The 17,335-nt window shown below is 40.7% G+C and overlaps 1 protein-coding gene and 1 long non-coding RNA gene across 3 annotated transcripts in view; one reads left to right on the plus strand and one right to left on the minus strand.

Annotated features, from left to right (window-relative positions):
* Positions 1-17,335, plus strand: part of LOC135973236 (uncharacterized) — a 47,754-nt gene that overhangs the window by 26,369 nt on the left and 4,050 nt on the right. Inside the window, exon 2 of the long non-coding RNA XR_010590022.1 lies at positions 13,937-14,054. This is a non-coding gene — a long non-coding RNA (uncharacterized LOC135973236). The remainder of the gene's footprint in view (positions 1-13,936; positions 14,055-17,335) is intronic.
* LOC101941138 (ADP-ribosylation factor-like protein 8B) overlaps positions 3,192-17,335 on the minus strand; it is a 35,195-nt gene continuing 21,051 nt past the window's right edge. Inside the window, exons 3-7 of one of the 2 annotated variants that reach the window (XM_005305706.5) lie at positions 14,501-14,574; positions 11,025-11,118; positions 8,480-8,547; positions 5,664-5,734; positions 3,192-4,983 (exon numbers count right to left, since the gene is read on the minus strand). In XM_005305706.5, the coding sequence (XP_005305763.1) occupies positions 4,934-4,983; positions 5,664-5,734; positions 8,480-8,547; positions 11,025-11,118; positions 14,501-14,574 (357 nt within the window). In that variant the 3' untranslated portion in view covers positions 3,192-4,933. The remainder of the gene's footprint in view (positions 4,984-5,663; positions 5,735-8,479; positions 8,548-11,024; positions 11,119-14,500; positions 14,575-17,335) is intronic. The other variant, XM_065555661.1, reaches the window with a different exon arrangement.

Raw genomic sequence — 17,335 nt, forward strand, 5'->3', positions numbered from 1 at the left:
CATGGGAGGGAGCGACCTGACCCAATGGATGGAATATCGTTTGTGCTTGGACTACCGTGCATAGCCAGTGCCTTGGCCCAACACAGCTCTGATATGCAGTCAGCACAAATCCAGTGATGTGCTGCCAATATTGGCAAAAGGAGGTTCCCACAATTCCCGTCCTTTAACCAATGACTGAACCCTGCATACCAGAATTGCATATGTCTGCACGTGATGTTTATTAACATGTTTTCCACTTAAACAAAAACACTCTCCACTTCATCTGCATGTAACAATAACCAAGGAGTGAGACGAAACGGCTTGGCCAACACACTTATAAATGCACTTCACTGTAAATGTTTATATTATGCTCCTGAAAAGTATACTGAGTGTATTGCTAGCATCGCATAGTGCTCACTGTTTACAACTGAAAGGGAAATGAGTTATGTTCTTCTGGGGCCATATTTGGAAGTTACTAACATTTGGTGCAATATGGTCCATTCCAGTGGACAACAAAAGTGTTCCAAATGTGTTTGTACGAGCCCCAGGGATCAACTCTCTCTGCTAGGGCTGATTAAGCAGTATTGAGAGAAACGGTGAACTCCCATCAGAGACAGGGAAATCACTTCACTCTCGTCAGTTCACTGGTGGACTCTCACCAGCTCACTCCAGCACATCATGGCAAAAGCCTCATTGGGAACATGGAATCGTCTACAGCAGAAGTTCTCAAACTGTGGTCTGAGAGACTCTGGTGTCCACAGAAATATGGCTGGTCACACAGACTTGGCTCTCTTTCTCATTACTGCATTCATGCACCTCATCAATGCATTTCTCATTGCATTAAAAGACATACCTGTATGCTGAAAACTCTCCTAATATTACTGTACAATATAAGAAATTGCTGTAATTATCACAGGCATGCTATGTGATTGCAAAGGAGAGAAGAGGTGAAAAAGTTTGAAAACCTATGAACCAGGGGAACAGCATTTCCACATTGCAGCTAAAATAAGCCTTATTTGCTGCTGTTTATTGGATAGCTGCCCCTTGGCATCACTGGAAAGACTTATTCCTTATTATATTGTTTTGGGAGTTAGTTAATTTATTTGGCCACTTACACATGAACCCAGTACTTGTCCTACAGACTTCTGTGAAGGCCACTAAGACACACTGTACTAGAGTATACAACAAAGCTATTCAGTTTACTATTCTGCCTAGGTGACTGAAGTACCAGCATTTTACAAAATGACTAGTTCAGAAACAAATTATTTATGAGTCACTGCTCTCTGCTGCAATTGTTCAGGGTTTTTTTGTGTGCCTGGTAACTTGACTTTCCTTTGATTCCCCCCTCCCTCCCCATGCCATTTAACTACAATTTTATATTCTAAAGTTTACAGAGTTGTTTCATACAATATATACAAACAATATGGAAAAGAAATATAGAGGATACTTTTCAATAAGCAAAAACTAGGTACTAAATGAAAAACAGATGTTGACAACTAGCAGCTCTGCTTGGGCCCCAGTTCTCACTCACTCCGTTTCAAAACTTGGGGCAGAGATGGAGGTGGGGCAAATGTGCCTAAGTCATTTTTGTGTGCCCTGCATGCTGGGCTGTTCAGGGCCCTGCCCAGCCCCTGGTATAAGTTAGAGCAGCTCAGAAGTTACTCTAAGGCTAGGTCTATACTACCCGCCTGAATCGGCGGGTAGAAATCGACCTCTCGGGGATCGATTTATCGCGTCCCGTCGGGACGCGACAATCGATCCCCGAATCGGCGCTCTTACTCCACCAGAGGAGGTGGTAGTAAGCGCCGCCGACAGAAAGCCGCAGAAGTTGATTTTGCCGCCGTCCTCACAACGGGGTAAGTTGGCTGCGATACGTCGAATTCAGCTACGCTATTCACGTAGCTGAATTTGCGTATCTTAAATCGACTCCCCCCTGTAGTGTAGATGTACCCCAAGTCAGTAAGCTTCTCATTGTGAGTCTCTTGTGAGCTCAAGGAAGCAGTGAGTAGCCATAGAGCTCTGCATTGCAGGCTGTCCCTGAAAGACACTAATATGGCTCTCACACCAGGGGCTGGGGCTGCAGGTTTGTATAGCACTAACACAAGTTTGGTTCTAGTTGGGGTGGTCCCCTGCACAGAGGGTACTCTCAGGAAGCTGTTTGAAACCCCCTTTAAGTCTTTTATTCTGCACCCGTATGTCTTATTATCTAGTCTCTGTGATCCTATGTTTGTGTATAGCCTCAGAAACAGGATGATGCCAATCTCTACAGTCAGATGTGCTCTATCTCCCTAGCCCTGCTATTGTGTGACAACAAAAGCCCATCTACAGTTAAAGGTAACTTTTCAAAGTGGGCTTAAGAAAAATGGACAGGATATTTTGAAGGAGGACAGCAAGGCCAGTGTCTGCACTGTGCTGGCTGGGGCTCAGAAACTGGTTCACGCAGTAGGGGGGAAGGGAAGGAATTCAGTATATGCTGTATAATGAGACATTCTTAACAATCAAATCCCTCATTCACACCGCTTGCTCTCTGGGATTCATTCAGCTGGCTCCAAACACGAGCCTGTTCCCTCTAAAGGGCCTTGACTCCAGCTTGCGAAGGGGGATGTGTGCGCCACATAATAAACATGCTACTTAGTTTCTCTGAGTAAAGAAACAAGAACCAACCACAAGTAGGGGGAAGGTGGAAAGTAAGTGCTGCCTCTCCTTACCCCTGTTACCTAAATTGGGCTGCAGCTGCTGCTGCCATCAGGTGTCAAGAAATCAAAGAATCCAGTGGGGCAACCACACCCAAGCCTCCTGCAGTGAAGTGGTTGAAATGTCCCAAAGCTATGAGTGGAACAGCAGGGATTGATAGACACCCCTGGAACTCCCCATGCAGAAGCAGTAGCATAGTGCGTTCTCAGGGAGCTATCCCCTAGTGACAAGCAGCATAGTCCTGGTAGTGATGGAGACCTTTGGTGTGGATGCGGCTTGCTTTGTGGTATGTACAACCTGGCTCTGGGATGTGCTGAGGTTCTGCCTCCAGGGCTGGCAGCAGCCCCACCCCTTAAAAAGACAAAAACTGAGCATGGCTGGTAATCACTGTTCAAGATTTATTAATTTGGCCATTAGTGCTCGTTTTCAAAATACCACAGGCAATTAGACTACTAGACTATGGTTACTTGTTCAAGTTTGGAATCAAGGTTGTTTATAAGAAAACAAAAACACCCCAGACCAAGACACTTGCATTTATTTTTTGTTTTTCCTATTCAAAGTTGTAAGGTGGCCACATTATTTTTTAACTGCTAGACAAAATGGTTTCCAGGCTGTGACTTTGCATGCAAATACCAGCATGCTGCAAACATTTACAAACAAGCTATATGCCCCTGAAAATAGGAGGTTTGACAGAAGTGCCAATCTTGATTGCAGTGGCACTGGTATGACACTAAAATAAGATTCCATCAGCTTTGTTTACCATGGCACTGGGAGTGACTCACTAAAGCTACATCCAAAAAGCATCTTCAAACTGAAGCTGCATTAAAATTATTACCATTTGTATCCTTTATACATATAATGTTTAAGTAGTGCTTAAACATATAACAACTTTATGTTGACTGCTGTAGCCATCTGTCCACATGCCATCTTTAGACCAGTAAACCCAATAGCTTTTCTCCATGCTGCACCTGCAAACATCTAAAGGAAAGATTTAGCCCTTGGTCAGCTTTCTTGGTTACCTCTGAAGGTCTACTCACTATTTGCGCCTTAAAGTTCCATTAATAGAATCATACTGATGTGTGTATATAGGGAACAGGTTCCAGAAGAATGCATTTCAGGGCAGGGGGATGTCACTAATGTATGGGATTGAAGAATAATAAGGAACATACAGTAATATAAAAAGAATTAACTGCTTCTTTATCCTGTTGGCAATGGAGCAAATCCTAATTCCAGGTCAGAGAACAAGTAACGAGGCTGTGTGCTGGGGAGTTCTGCAGGGGCCAGGGAGGGAAAGAATATTCCACTTTTAGGCCACACAGCAGCACTGGAACCACTTGGAGTGCTACTTCAACCTCAGGAAGGAAATGGCCAATAGATCCCAGGGTGTTGAGGGTAGAATGGCTAATCAATCTGTGCAGTCAAGATTAATGCGCTCTAGCCTACTCCTCTACATGCTGGTGCTGAGGGGCAGCTGTTGTAGGGATTTAATACATCTACCTCCCTGCATGAAGCCCTGGCATTCTGTTCCACCCATGAGGTGGGATGACATCACTTTCACTGCAGTCACACTCTCAATGTCTGCTACTAGGGTGTGGAGTGGGATTTGCCACAACGTGGAGAAAGTGATTTTTTTTTTTTTAATAAAAGAGACAAATGAATATGAGTCATTTATACTTGTGATGAGACTATGGTACCAGATTATAAATGTTCAAATTCTTAAACCACTCTTTCCCACATCTGGCCATTTAAACAACATTTTGACTGATGCATTCTTTTTTTTAAAAAAAAGAAAGATTTGAATATTCAAGAATAAGTAACTCAGTGTTGGCAATTGAAAATAGAAATTAATAGCAACATAACCATAAATACTGTGCGCATATGATTATACATCATCACTGCAATACGCCTTACAATAAGAGACACCAGGTTCTATTGTGCAGTTTATTCAGCTTCATATTTAAAAAAATTACTAAACAGTTGATAATTCACATGCATAAACTCAAAACATTCCAGCTCAGAAAAAGTATTGATTTTTTTCAGTTTTATATTAAGATTTTTAAGACAGACAGACAGACATTCTGGATGTATGTATGTTTGTTTTCTAAAGGCCATAATTGACTGAAATTTTCCATTTGTTAACAAATCTAGTGAAAGTGAGTCCTGGTAGTATTTAGTTTCATTCCTTATCTTTTCAGTAGTGTATAGCAGATGGGGGCCAGTGTGATTTGGAAGGAAAAGTTATCTTCAGCAAAAGTTTTCTTCAACAATGCCTTGATTTGGAGTGCTGAATAAGCCACTGTAATGTTATGTCTGCAAGGATAGATAAAAAACAAATAATCTATGAAGGGACATAAGAATGCTAGCAGGTCGTTACAATAAAAAAAACAGAAGCCTCACATTTGACTTTATATCCATTTCAAAAGTGGCAGGATGGAAAAACATCCGATATTTAAATAACTAATCTAGAGAAGTAGTCTGGGAAATAGTGAACTACTTAGGGCTTAGTTGGGATGTATTTGAACTCAAGGACATTCCAGTACAGAGGACTTAAAGCTTAAAAGTCTGCAACAGCCCCTAGGGGTAACATCTATTTGACAGCTGCCTACAAGACCAGTAACCATCAGAAGTTTATTAGATTAGATAACATACTAGTATCTTTCTATCCCGGAAATAACATTCTGAAAGTATCACAAGTTGTATAATATATTTAGTTTATGTTTAAAATGCATCTTAAAGGGTTCAGTTAAACTAATTTAATGATTTTCTGCAGAACTAAATGTCTTTCTAACTGACTAGTCTATTTGCTTTCTAAAATTTCCAAACTGTTTTGAAGGGTTGCTTTAATAGCAAGCTTGGGTCAAAATGTCTCCAACTAAAAAGGTAAACAGATTTACAAAGCTGCCTAAGGGAGTTGGATGCTCACTCCCCATTAAAATCTCAATCATAATGTACGTAGTGTACAGAAAGCATTGTCAAAATAACATGCTTACCTATGTTATCCTTTTCTTTACAGGAAATAGAATAGCAGCAGATTTCTCGGTCTTGAATAGCTGAAAGGTTTCTATAGAAAGTAAATTCCATTAAGTAGTTTTATTACTCCACAAAACCAGACCCAAGCATTTTCCACACAATCCACTAAATTACATATTTGTAAATTTGTATTCAAAGGGCCAAACTCTAACCTCTGACATGCAACTTTAAAACTCCACTATTGCTTACAACAAATGCATTTTTTTTAAAGTGTTAAATGTTTTAAGGGCTTCAAGTCCTTTCTGATTAAGCCAGGTTTAATCGAGAAAGATAGAAAAGAGTAGGCATCCATATGTCTGAGACAATATTGCTTAGTAGTAACTAGGAAACAGTGCCTTGTCTTAAAAGCTTAACTTTCACCCTTTTGTATCAGAAACCAAAGATTTTACGAGTTTACTACATTTTGTATGTAGTATCGAGAGAAGCTCAACAATAATCTTTGGGAGGTTCACACCATCATACGAAGTTTATTAGGTTAAGAACTAAGGCAGGGATCCACAACCTTTGGCATGCGGCACGCCAGGCCGGGCTGGTTTGTTTACCTGTCACATTCGCAGGTTTGGCCGATCGCAGCTCCCACTGGCCTCGGTTCGCTGTTCCAGGCCAATTGGGACAGTGGAAAGCGGCGGCCAGTGGGATCCGTGATCGGCCGAACCTGCGGACGTGGCAGGTAAACAAACCGGCCCGGCCCGCCAGGGTGCTTACCATGGTGGGCCGCGTGCCAAAGGTTGCCGATCCCTGAACTAAGGTATCCAAGATTCCTGTATAAACGTGGATGCTGCCTGTGGTGGAAAAAAATCTGTATTTTAAATAATATTTTTAGTCTCTTTTAGGTACTTATATGGCCCCCACTATCAGGGCCGGCTCTGGCTTTTTTGCCGCCCCAGGCAAAAAAGCCTCCGGCCGCGCCCCCCCCCCGCGCGGCAGGGGAGGGCGGCCGGAGCCCCGAGGGGAGGGCAGCGAGCCCCGGCCGGGGCTCCGCTCTCCCCGGCGGCCAGAGCGCCGGGGGGAGGGCGGCGAGCCTGCCGCGGCTCCGCTCTCCCCAGCGGCCAGAGCACCGGGGGGAAGGCGGCGAGCCCGCCGCGGCTCTGCTGTCCCCGGCGGCCAGAGCGCCGGCGGGAGGGCGGCGAGCCCCGGCCATGGCCCTGCTCTCCCTGGCGGCCGGAGCCGGAGCACCGCACCGCCCCCCTCCAGGTGCCGCCCCAAGCACAAGCTTGGTGGGCTGGTGCCTGGAGCCGGCCCTGCCCACTATTTAGTGTCTGAGTGTCTCACAGTCTATAATATATTTATCCTCACCACACCCCTGTGAGGTGAGGATCTGCCATTATCCCCATTTTACAGATGTGGAACTAAGGCACAGAGAGGTTAAGTGACTTGCCTAAGTTCACACAGGAAGTCTTTGATAGAGCAGTGAATTGAATTCTGGGCTCCCAAGTCCCATCTTAGTGCCCTAACCACTGGACCATCCTTCCTCTCTGAATTCTTTTTCAAAAGGATTGCATCCCACAAATAAAAAATGTAGTTTGATTCACAGCAACTTATTTAAGCAAAATTACTGCTGTATTGGCAGGGCCCTACCAAATTCAGGGTCCATTTTGGTAAATGTCATGGTCATTGGATTTTAAAATTTGTCAGTTTCACAGTTTCAGATGTTTACATCTGAAATTTCATAGTGTTGTAATCATGGGGATCCTGACCCAAAAGGGGCTTGCAGGATTGCCACCCTCATTTCTCTGCTGCCAGTTGGGCTCAGAAGGTAGGTTTCTGGAGGTGGGTCTGATCTCCCCCATGTTGCTGGGAGCGTCCCAGTCAGGGGCTGCTAGCTGCTAGTCCTGGTGGGGCTGGGCTCTCGGGGGGAGATCAGACCCACCTTGCTGTGGAGTTTGCTGCAGCAGGGGGAGGTACCCAGAGATGGGTCTGATCTCCCCCTGGAAGTGACCTCTGCAGGGGAAAAAGGAAGTCCTGTCCCTCCCGAGCCCCGTCGGGACTAGCAGCTGGAGCCTGGTGCATGCAATGTGCCCCTCCCCCTTCCTTCCAACAGCTAGATTTCACTGGGGAGATCTGATTTCATGGTCCGTGACACGTTTTTCATAGCCATGAATTTGTTTAGACCCCTATGTATTGGACTTCTTTGTATAAAAGTAGATTTCCCTTTCCCACTGTATTAATTTAAGCAAGTTTCAGTAATCAAAATCTTCGTGCTTTGGTTGCATGCCAAAAACATTGAGTTGCTTAAATTTACAGACAATAGTTTCAAATGAATGACAGTCAAGCATAAAACTGCCATTACAATGCACCCTGGATAGCGTAAGAAAGAACATTACTTAGACTCATAGACTCATAGACTTTAAGGTCAGAAGGGACCATTATGATCATCTGGTCTGACCCCCTGCACGCTGCAGGCCATAAAACCGTCCCCGCCCCTTCCCTGGACTCTGCTGCTGAAGTCCCCAATCCTGTTATTAGTGACCTCAATCGGCAGAGACCCTCCTGCTAGAGATCCCTGCCCCAAAGGGATGACAAAAAAAGTGATGACAAAAAAAGATATCTGAAACAACTTTATACAACTGAAACTATCAGAAGGAAAGATTCAATATTGGTTTCCTCAGTCAACAACCATTGCTATTTTAGATGCCAGTGCAGCTAAAAGTGGAACATCTGAAAATGTAAACTAGAATCTGTAACTGCTGGTCACTGCAGCACACTTCCAATGATTTTGCCTTTACACACCAGCTTTTCAGAATGCCACAACTATTTAGATAGGCCAGCTACTTACAATTTCTCAATTAGCTGTTTTTCATCCAGTGCACCAGGAAGGTCTCTTTTATTTCCAAGGACTAACACCTGTGAAATAATTCACATTCAAATTCACGTAAATAATTTCATGTAAAATTTGTTTTATTTTATTTACTATTTACTATCACAATTTCATTCCATTAGCTTTAACACCTAAATATTTAAGACACGATGAGCTACATTCTCAAAAGTGACTAGTGATTTTTGGGTGCCAGACTGAAACACACCTTAAAAGGGCCTGATTTTCACAAAGGATTGAGCACTCACATGCTGAAAATTACATCCCTTTAAGGTGCTTCAAGTTAGGCACACAAAAAGCAGCCAGTGCCACATTTCGCCCCCCTTCCCCCCCCCCAATATTCCTTCCATGCAGAAGCAATCATAGGAGCCTCCATTTAGAACTAGGTATGAGAAGTAAGAAAAAAAATAGATGCTTGTGCTCATAGAACTACATAAAGAATACAAAGTGCACCATGTATAACTTAACTGTGGATAAACATGCTGTATATTTTGTGGAAGACAAAATAAGAGACCGAGGGGTTTTAAAATCATGGTCATATTACTGTTTTAATGTATGTCACAACTGCAAGTAAAAGTCCAGATTAAAATTAAACAACGCATTAAAATTCATTCATTGTCATCTTTGGGTAAATAACACTATCTTACTAATATGCCAAGGAATAACTACAGTAAATAAAGAATAGTTCAATACTAGTTACTTACAACAAACTAATAAGTAAAACCAACATACTACTGCAACCTGAACATTTGGGTGTACCCACAGACTGTGATATAACAGCGCACAAAAGGAAAGGAACTTCATTATGCATGGCTAAAAATCTCAGATCCATTTCAACCTCTTCATGCTCAGGAAGGAAGGGGCAACAGTATGGGGAAATCTGATGAAAAACTGAAATAGGCGCTCCGTACTTTCTTGTCCCTGTCCTTATCAATCTGCAGTTCTTTTTTGTCCCTGTCCTTATAAGGCTGCAGTTCTACTTTCTCTTCCCCATTTGACTGGTCCAATAATATGCAGTGAGGTTACAGAGGGGGTCTCAAATCTTTCTGCTACAATAGTGGGTGGGATCAGAAATTCTGCCTGAATTCATTCTACAAATCTCAGTTTACTGCAATGATTTGGATGTCGGTCACCTGTCTACTCCTCCTCACCCAGCTCTCTTTTAGCTAGCATTTTCCTAGGTCAATGACTGGACAGAACTGAAAGTAGCTGCCCACAGAAAACATGCAGGGGCCAAGCAAAAGCCCTAAATTCCTAATACTCTTTGTCCTGGGTCAGAGAACAATCTATTTTCCTTCCCAAAACAGCATCTCTGTGGATAGGCCCCATGTCCTCTTTTGCTGATATCTGTATCCAGGCAGAAAAATGATAGAAGGCTGAGGATAACCTATTCTAAAATTGCAAATTATCTTTAACAAAACATTCAGTTCCACCTCCTCAATTACTTAATGGTGCTTCAAGCTCACATTATTTTTTGCCAAAAGTCAAGATCCTGCTTGAGGAGAGATTAATTTTTGCATTCCTTTTTCTATTTACATTTTTACTTTGCAGCCAAGGTCTTCCTTAACCTGTAGAAGCAGAGGACTATTTCATGCTTGAGTTCTGCTAATCAACCTCTACACAGACAAGTCTCTTACATCTTAAGATATTGCTACTAATACCTCTGGGTCACCAGTTCAAATCTGGCCCATACTGGTACTGACTGAAAACTATTACCAACTGATAATGCCCTATGTGCAATTAATTTGATAGGCTCAATCCACCCCCAAATTTTTATTGACCTTTACACTGGAAGATGTACAAACACACTGTAGCAGCGATACCATGTGATAATAACCAGAGCTCTGTGAAAAACTGTCACAAATTCTCACAAAAGCAAAACTGGGTGAGAACTGGATTTTGTGTTTTGTGGGAAATTCTGTGATTTTGAATTTTTTTCCATTCAGAAAAGGAATAAAGCCAAAACATTTAGAAATGTATTGGAAAACAAAATTCTCACAAAAAATAGTTCAGGTCAATCAAAGCATTTCATTCAGATTTTGACCTTTTAAAAAAATTAATATAAAAAAACTATTTTGTTTCAAAAAGTAGTTCATTCTGAAAATGTCAAAACACTACATTTCAACATTATTGAAAAGCTTCATTTCTGTTTTTTCTAAACAAAATTCTATTGAAATGGATGTGTTTTATGCAATGTTTCAATTTTTGCAAAAATGGCATTTTTCATCAAAAAAACACTTCCATGAAAAAATGTCCAACCAGTTCTAGTGTTGTGTAGCCAACCTGCATCACATTTGGGCTGGGATTTTCAAAGGCTTCAGAGAATGGGAGTTCAATGGGAGTTGGGTGCCCTTAGTTTTCTTTGAAAATAGCAGCCTAAGGCTATACAGTCTAAATTCACATGTGAACAATTAAAGTAAGTAAATAAATCCATTTATTCATGTCTGAATATCAGTGACACCATAGCAGAACAGTTACGTAAATACAAAAACTCAAAAACACTTACTGGAATTCCATGCAACTGTGGCTTGTCTATTAAGCTGTGTAGTTCATTTTTCGAAGCTTCTACTTTTTCTAAATCTGCTGCATCCACCATGTAACTAAAATGGGGAAATTGTCACTTGTACTTTTATCCAATACACACAGAAAACATCATTAAAAATATCTGAAATGTGTCAAATGTACCCACTCCTCCCCCACTGAGCAGATGATTTTAAAAATATAAATTTTTCCTATTTCATTGGGAAGAAAAAAAGAAGAATGAAATACAGGCTGTGGGAAGACAGAAATTTCTGGAAAATGTAATTGATTGCATACAAAGGATGCTGGATGTGCAAAATATACCATATACATGTGCCAGGTCTTTTTACTGAATGACTTGTCAGATCCAAATATAGTTTTAAAAAAAGATTTTTTGGAGTAACCTTCTCAGTTGGCAGGAGATGGGCAGTATTACACTGCAAGCATAAGGAAACACCACCTATTACACAATATTGGGCAAACGGGCGTGAAGCATGTGTACCAGGCAAATACATATGTGAGAGTCAAAATCTCCAAGAATAATCTTGCACAAACTAGGGGACTGACTAGATAATATAATAGATCATCTTCATCTAGGGCCTGATTTTGGGGCCTGGCCTTTTCACTAACATCAGTGGGATTTGGATCAGGTTCTTAAATTCTACACGTGTATTTCCTTGTAATGCTCCAATGTTATTTCCAATAGACCCTTTGAGAGAAATTTCCTCCCAACCTCCAAAATCTGGCCATCAGTTTAACTTACTGCATATGACCAAGAATAATTGGGTTAAGAAAATGATCCCACTTTTACACAAAAGATATGGTTAGTGACCAAGTAATTTTTTCTTGTTGAATTTTAGAATGATTATGGATACGATTATGTCACAGTAAAATTAGGCAAAATTCACAGAGCTGTTATGGTAAAAATGTATAAAATCAGGGTATGGTCACGGCAACAAAAATTGCGTAACAATTTAACAAAGTATTTACACAAAACAAACAAGGTTAATGCAATAGTTTTCATTTCCTTGTCAAAGTAAACTATTTTGAAATTATATATGCATATTGTGCAATCATTTTTCAAACAAAAATAATGAAAAAGCTATATAACAAAAATAACATTCTTTTTAGTAAAGTCCCTTGTACAAACTGTTGCAATTTTGGTATAAGAAGTTATTTTTTATGTGGTCTCTATTGACGCCAAGCACATTTTTAATAAGATAGGGAGCATTTGGCATCAACATTGTTGACTGGTACTGCTAAGTATCACAGGGCAACTACTGACAGAGCTGGGAATCTGGCCATCATGCTTCTTTAGAACTGGAAAACATCCTCTTTCCTCAATTCTTGAACTGCTCCACAGTAAGCCCAGTACTCTAAGTGCTGCAATTTTGTCTTCAAACAATGGTATATTTTCAAATACTGTGCTTTCACAAATATCAAGGTGTTTTGCTTGATTTGGCTCAAATACACGGCATGCACAAAGAAAGTGGCAGCAGATTGGCAAAAGTGGGAGGCTGAGTCAGTGTCCATGGATGACCATTTTTTTTGAGCTTTCCTGTTTTTGCTGTTGGGTGTTGGCAAGATTCAGAGCAGCTCTCTGCCCACAATGCAGGGTCACACAATTTTTGACTTCATGAGCATGAACTGTGAGCTCTTCATAAGCTGTAAGTATGTTCATGATTTGGGGTGTAAACTCTTTTAGAGCCTGGAGTTCTTCAATAAATGCTGTGGATTGGCAAAGAATCTCTTGAAAACTTGAACTACTGCTACAACCATTCTCTTCTGTAAAAAATATGAAACATAATTCTCAGTGTGCTCAATGTGATAAAGAGATGCATTGAACCAGCTGTTCCATGTGGTTATTATGGGGATTGGTAAAATGGAAGGCCTTTTAGCTATTTCCATTAGAAACATGTTGAACCGGGTTTTTTGGGCAGGGCAGGCAGTGAAAGCATGTTTCAAAGCCACAACTACACTGTAATTCATTTACTTGCAACAGTATCTTCCTCCTCAGATTGCCCACAAGGTTAAACAAATGTGCCATGCATGTAAGATATACAGCATTTAAAAACATAGGTTTCAAACCTCAATCCCAAGCTTTCCCCATGTAGGTGGCATTATCAGTCACAAACTCAGTGATGGAATCAAACGGTATTGTAGATTTTTCAACAATTTCCTGTATTGCTTTGCTGACTGTTTTTAAATCAACTGCTTCCAAAACTTCACAGTGTAACAAAAAAACATCCAGCTTGTGTTCACCTGCTTGTGAAGTGCCTGCATTATCACTGCTTGTGTGAATGGGATGGCAAGAATGTTAAGCACATACCTGTCTTCAGCATTGGTAGTTTCATCTGCCACAATGCTAATTCCTTCACAGTACTGCAACTTTTCCTTTAAATTCTTCAATATGTCAGTCAAACATTTTGGGGAGGTAAAACTTTCTAAGTTGATCTGCACTTGGTATAACACCTACCTTGGTCTCTAAAAACCTTCTCACAGTTTTGGATTATCGAGGGTATTCAGGGGTATATTTGCTGCAGAGAAGGCTTCTGTTAATTTGAATACTACATTTCTCCTGTAAAGCTGCTCTTCCGTCTTGGTATTAAACAGCTTCCTGCTTTTTTAAAAATTCTATCTTCATCCATTTTTAATGCCTCTCATTTGCACGTATGAGTTGCACTTCCAATATACTTATCACAGCCAGCCTTTCTCATAAAATCAACAGGTGCATTGCATGACGTACAAAGCAACTTTCCTCCACTTTCATGGAATGTTTTAGAGTACTGCTCTGGTTGCTGCTTAGAGCTTAATTTTGCTACTTTGCTAATTGTTTTGTTTGCTGTTGTTCTCCTAGTCTAATTTCAAATTAATCGCTGTAACTCCTCCTTTTACAAGATGCATGACTCTTACTTGTGAAATTCAATGAAGTCCACACGATGTTACATTCTTAGTTACTGTTGCTGGAAGACTGCATTCACCACCGCTCACTTTGTTTACAGTCAAACAAATGTTGGTGAGTTTATTTTGTTTCTTTTTTTTTTACATATACTTCTAGTTCTTACAAATAAACAAATTAAAAAACGGTTTTACAGGGATGGAATGGTGCATTTTAAGGCATTCTCACGACGTCAAACTGAAACAAATGGCAAAATTCACGGATTCTATTCATTGTAACATAATCGTATCCACAAGTATGGTTAATTCTTCTATTTTTGGGGCCAGAGACTAAATGTTGAATCAAGCTACTCCATGTTTTAAAGCTTTTTTTGTTTTAAGGTTTAAAGCACTGTCTACCAAGTTAAATTAAACATATAACCATGATGGAAAGCAGGCAGTCGCACAGAAGAGGTAAATGATTGAGAAATATCTGTAGGTGGAGGGGACTGAAAGTGGAAGTTGGCAATATTACAAAAGATATTTAAATCATTGATTTGTAAAGAGATACATAAAGAAGCTTACACAACTGCATTGACTCCTCTGCAATAGCGCTCCCACATGCTTCGAAACCTTGGCTGTCCCCCAATGTCCCATACCTGGAGGAAAAAAAGGCTTCCTATGTTATTCTGAATATACCGTTAGTATGAACAGAGATTTAGAAATTAAAACATAAGTCTCAAGTTAAATTGTAATGCCTATAAAGATGAAGTCATTCAATCACATTAACAATGTTAAGTTATGTGTGGGGGTAAGGAGACCAGAAGAAAGAATGCATTAGTCCTCCAATGACATGAAGGACAGATAGTAAAAAGTTGGGGGGAAGAGAATGAGTGAGTGTAATGATGGACTAATCTGGCTAACTCTATTATCTCAATAGCTTTCACATTTGATCATTGAAGATGCTTTTAAAGATATGAGATCAAGATAATCAGAACAAGAAAGAAAACAGTAGTCAATTGCAAAATTGGAGAACCACTCAGTGATGAGACATGACTAATTAGTTCACCACATGAAAAGATGAAATATAGATACATTTTACTTAAAGAGTTTAATAGGTTGAAAATAATCACTCAGGCCCCATCCTGCAAACACTTATGCACATGCTTAACCGTAAGAATGTGAGTAGCCCCACTGACTTCAATGGAAGCAGAGGCTACTGGAGTTCTTTGAGATGTTCTTTCAGATGGTGTCACCTCTTCCTCAACTGTCAGTACTTGCTCCTCAAAGGAGTACCCTTGAGGAGGGGAGAATAGGGCATGGTCTTGGACAATGGCTGTCCCTCCTGATGGATCCTCTTGCATGTGTGTGCCCTGTAGTACTGATCTCCAAACAAGGCAAGGATTCCAAAAGGCCCACTGAGGTGAGGCAAAGGCAAAAGGTGGAGGAACATAAGGGTGTTCCTGCCAAGGATGTTGTAGAGTGATTCGTTGACTAGTTTCTGGGAGCTCTTCCTCAAGATACATCTCAGGTGAGTGGGTCTCAATGAGAATCTAGTGGTACTTCTGAGTCCAAAGAAGTAACCTTCTCTGTTTCTAGTTGGGGGAGGGAGGCCAATCGTGTTGGTACCAGCACACATGCTGGCATCAGAACGTGCAACAGCACCAGCAGAAGATTCCTTTTGGTATCTGTCAGGAGAGGGGAGTCAGAGGTCTATAGCTGTGGAGAAAAGACCTATTACAGGTCTGCTAAAGTTTGAAACCTGGGGTTTGGGGCACATGCTGTTTTAAAAAAAGGAAGAGAAGGCCTCAGACAAAGGGAGAGAGGTTGAGGGTGGGGCAAATAAGATGTGTGTGGGGGGGAGGGAGAATGTCCTGACTGCAGGAAGAAATAAGGGGAGGGGGCAAAATGCACACCGGGTGTCATGGGGAAATAAAATAAACACAATAAGAAATAATGAATAAAAGATAAAGCAGATTAGCTAAACTTGAAAGGCTAACTAATGGACACCACAGAGATCCAGCTCAGGCCACGGGCGGCTGAGAAGGAACTGGAGTGGTGGTGGGTCTGCTCTCCCCTATATGCCCTCAGATAAGGGCACGTGGATATGCAAGGTGCAGGTGTGGACCATGTGGACACTGCTACAAAAAAAATGTCTGACCAGACACACAGGCATGCACCTGAAGTGCAGAACCCACAGGGACAACTACTCAAAAAACAATTATTCATGCATTTGTAGAACTGAGATTTTAATTTCCTGCCTAAAACCCATTTATTCTGGTTTTGTTTATATAGTGGTGAATTTCACCCATGAGAATAGACCCAAACGTTCATAATCATTAGCTAAAATTGCATCTAAGATAAAGTATCACTATAAGGATCTAAAATGTATGGTTACATATAGGGAAGTTGTAGCTACGTTGAAGTAGATGTTATGTTACAAGTCACCCAACTATTAAAATACTGATGACTTCTGAAAAATAAAACCAAAGGAATGTATTTGTTCTCAAGCCAGGCACAGAGAGAGGTGATTATTTCTTAAACCTATTTAGTTACCAAAATGATAAGATCTGAACCAGAACTAGGAGGGATATGTATTACGACTCAGTTTGGATTTATAAAGAACATATAGAGCAGAAAAGGTTTACACCTTTTACATTTTCTCAATAATTTTTTTCAAGTTTATTCTCTTTCCCAAATCCACCTACGTTGGAGGCTGCTAAGGACTGCAGACTCACATGGAAGAGTTAGACTTAAATAGATCCCTGGAACTAAATCTTTTCCAACTGGCATGAACCTTACTTTTTATTCCATAGTCCATAAATCATATTCATGTATTGATCTCTGTATCATTTCCAACACTTTAGGCTCATATTTTGGATAAAAATACTTCCCAATTCACAATTAAATAATTCCTGGATTGATATCTTACTCCCTCTGGCAACACATTAATATATCACATGAAGTAGACTGCTTTTGATCCCCAACTAAGAATGTACACTTTAAGGACAGCAAAATGACCATTTGTATGCCACCTGCGTATCAATTATGACTCTCCCTGACCTTTTTGGGGATGTTTCAGAAAGACTTAATAAAAATCAACCATTTATTTATAAAGCATAAAAAGGGATGACTACATAGTGCAATACTGCAAACCTCACACCAATGCCAATATCACACTAGGTAACGAGGACCCTGAAAAAACAGTTACCATATGGTGCACATCTGTTTGAGTGGGAAGAAAAAACAAGTTATTTTCCTGATGGATCAGAAGAAAAAGGAGGAAGGGGGAGACAGAGTGTTAAGAAAAGACTTCAGAAAACTACGATTCATTACTCTTGGAAACAGAAAGGTCTACAGGATGGTGTAGCTTGGAGTAAAAATGAGAATCTGAGATACAAAGATATCAGTTCCACCCTG

Source organism: Chrysemys picta, chromosome 1 (assembly GCF_011386835.1).
Source record: "Chrysemys picta bellii isolate R12L10 chromosome 1, ASM1138683v2, whole genome shotgun sequence".
In the NCBI taxonomy this organism is placed as follows: domain Eukaryota; kingdom Metazoa; phylum Chordata; order Testudines; family Emydidae; genus Chrysemys; species Chrysemys picta.